At 40.9% G+C, this 1,417-nt stretch overlaps 1 gene segment (V, D, J or C); it reads right to left on the reverse strand.

The window, feature by feature from the left end:
• Positions 1 to 535: 535 nt before the first annotated feature.
• On the reverse strand, positions 536 to 995 carry LOC101996412. The segment is given in 2 exon segments: positions 536 to 864; positions 950 to 995. Coding segments are annotated over 2 exon segments (375 nt in total).
• Positions 996 to 1,417: the final 422 nt, after the last annotated feature.

Here is a 1,417-nt window from a genome sequence, read left to right on the forward strand (position 1 = left end):
CTTACAGGAAGTATATTCATATGCAGATCATTTTGACACATATCTAATTTTATCAGGGACTAGAACTTCTGTAGGACCACACAGTCAGAGTTAACTCTAAACCTGAAGTCTTGTAACATTTGAGACTCTGAAGGACTTTTCTTTCTCCAGCACTTATTATTTGGATGTTGGAGCTCAAATTCATATTATAGTTTATTAAAAACTAGTTCCAATATCTCCCGTTTTCTTAGAATCCAGAGATGGATATTATTTACCATACTTCATAATCACAGTTCTCATTTTTTATTGTTTAATTAATGAAGAAATATTTCAATAAATGTGGCCATTGGTGAAGAGATTGTGAAGGTATGATGTTGACTAGTCATCCTAAATCAGCACACCATTATTCACAGAAATAACTTTGAGAAGTTGTTACAAAAAAGTGAGAGACAAAGCAACATTCAGAATGTCTGTTTCTGTGAATGTCTTAAGGCTTATCTTCTCTGTCATGTCAGTTCCAGAGCAGCTTCCTGCTCCTCCGGGGTTTCTGACACACTCAGGATGTGGTTGCAATACTGTGTCTTGCACAATAATAGACTGCGGAGTCTTCAGATGTCAGGCTGCTGAGCTCCATGTAGGCTGTGCTGGAGGATTTGTCTGCAGTCAGTGTGGCCTTGCCCTGAAACTTCTGATTGTAGTCAGTACCACCATTACTAGGATTAATAGCTCCAATCCACTCCAGGCCCTGTCCAGGCCTCTGCTTCACCCAGTGCATAGCATAGTTAGTGAAAGTATAGCCTGAAGCCTTGCAGGACAACTTCACTGAGGTGCCAGGTTTCCCCAGTTCAGGTCCTGACTGATGCAGCTGTACCTGGGAGTTGACACCTGAGAAGAAATAGAGTAAATTGTTAGAGACCTTATCACCTCAGTCCCTGTCTTCTTCTCAAGTTTGGAATTAGAAATCATTTACCTGTCGTTACTGACACAAGGAAGAGAATCATACAGCTCCATCCCATTGTGTGGGCCTTGTGTGCTCAGTGACTGGAGAAGACACTGATCATATGTTGTTGTCAGAGGGTGGACATTCCTGTATTTACCATAACAGAATCAGGTAATTTGCATATTCAAGAACAGGGTGACTTCTTAAATAAGCTCCTAGTTCAGTTTGAGGAGGTGGGGGAGGACACTGAGTAAAGCAAGAGGATAGTGAAATTCAAGTCCTAATCCTGTCTGAGGAAATGCATCTCATATCATTCCCTCAGCTCTGCAGATGTGGAGGGTGTAATAATAAGGTCCTAAGCTCTCAATAGATTTCTGGCCTGAGGCAGTTCATCCACTTTGTGACAAGGTTGTCATTTTGATAGTCAGAAGGAGGTTGTGATGATAATGGTGGTGACTGGAAGTTTAAAAACTTGCTAAATTTAGAAATTATAACCTC

The sequence above is a fragment of the Microtus ochrogaster genome, unplaced genomic scaffold (genome assembly GCF_000317375.1).
Source record: "Microtus ochrogaster isolate Prairie Vole_2 unplaced genomic scaffold, MicOch1.0 UNK932, whole genome shotgun sequence".
In the NCBI taxonomy this organism is placed as follows: Eukaryota; Metazoa; Chordata; class Mammalia; order Rodentia; family Cricetidae; genus Microtus; species Microtus ochrogaster.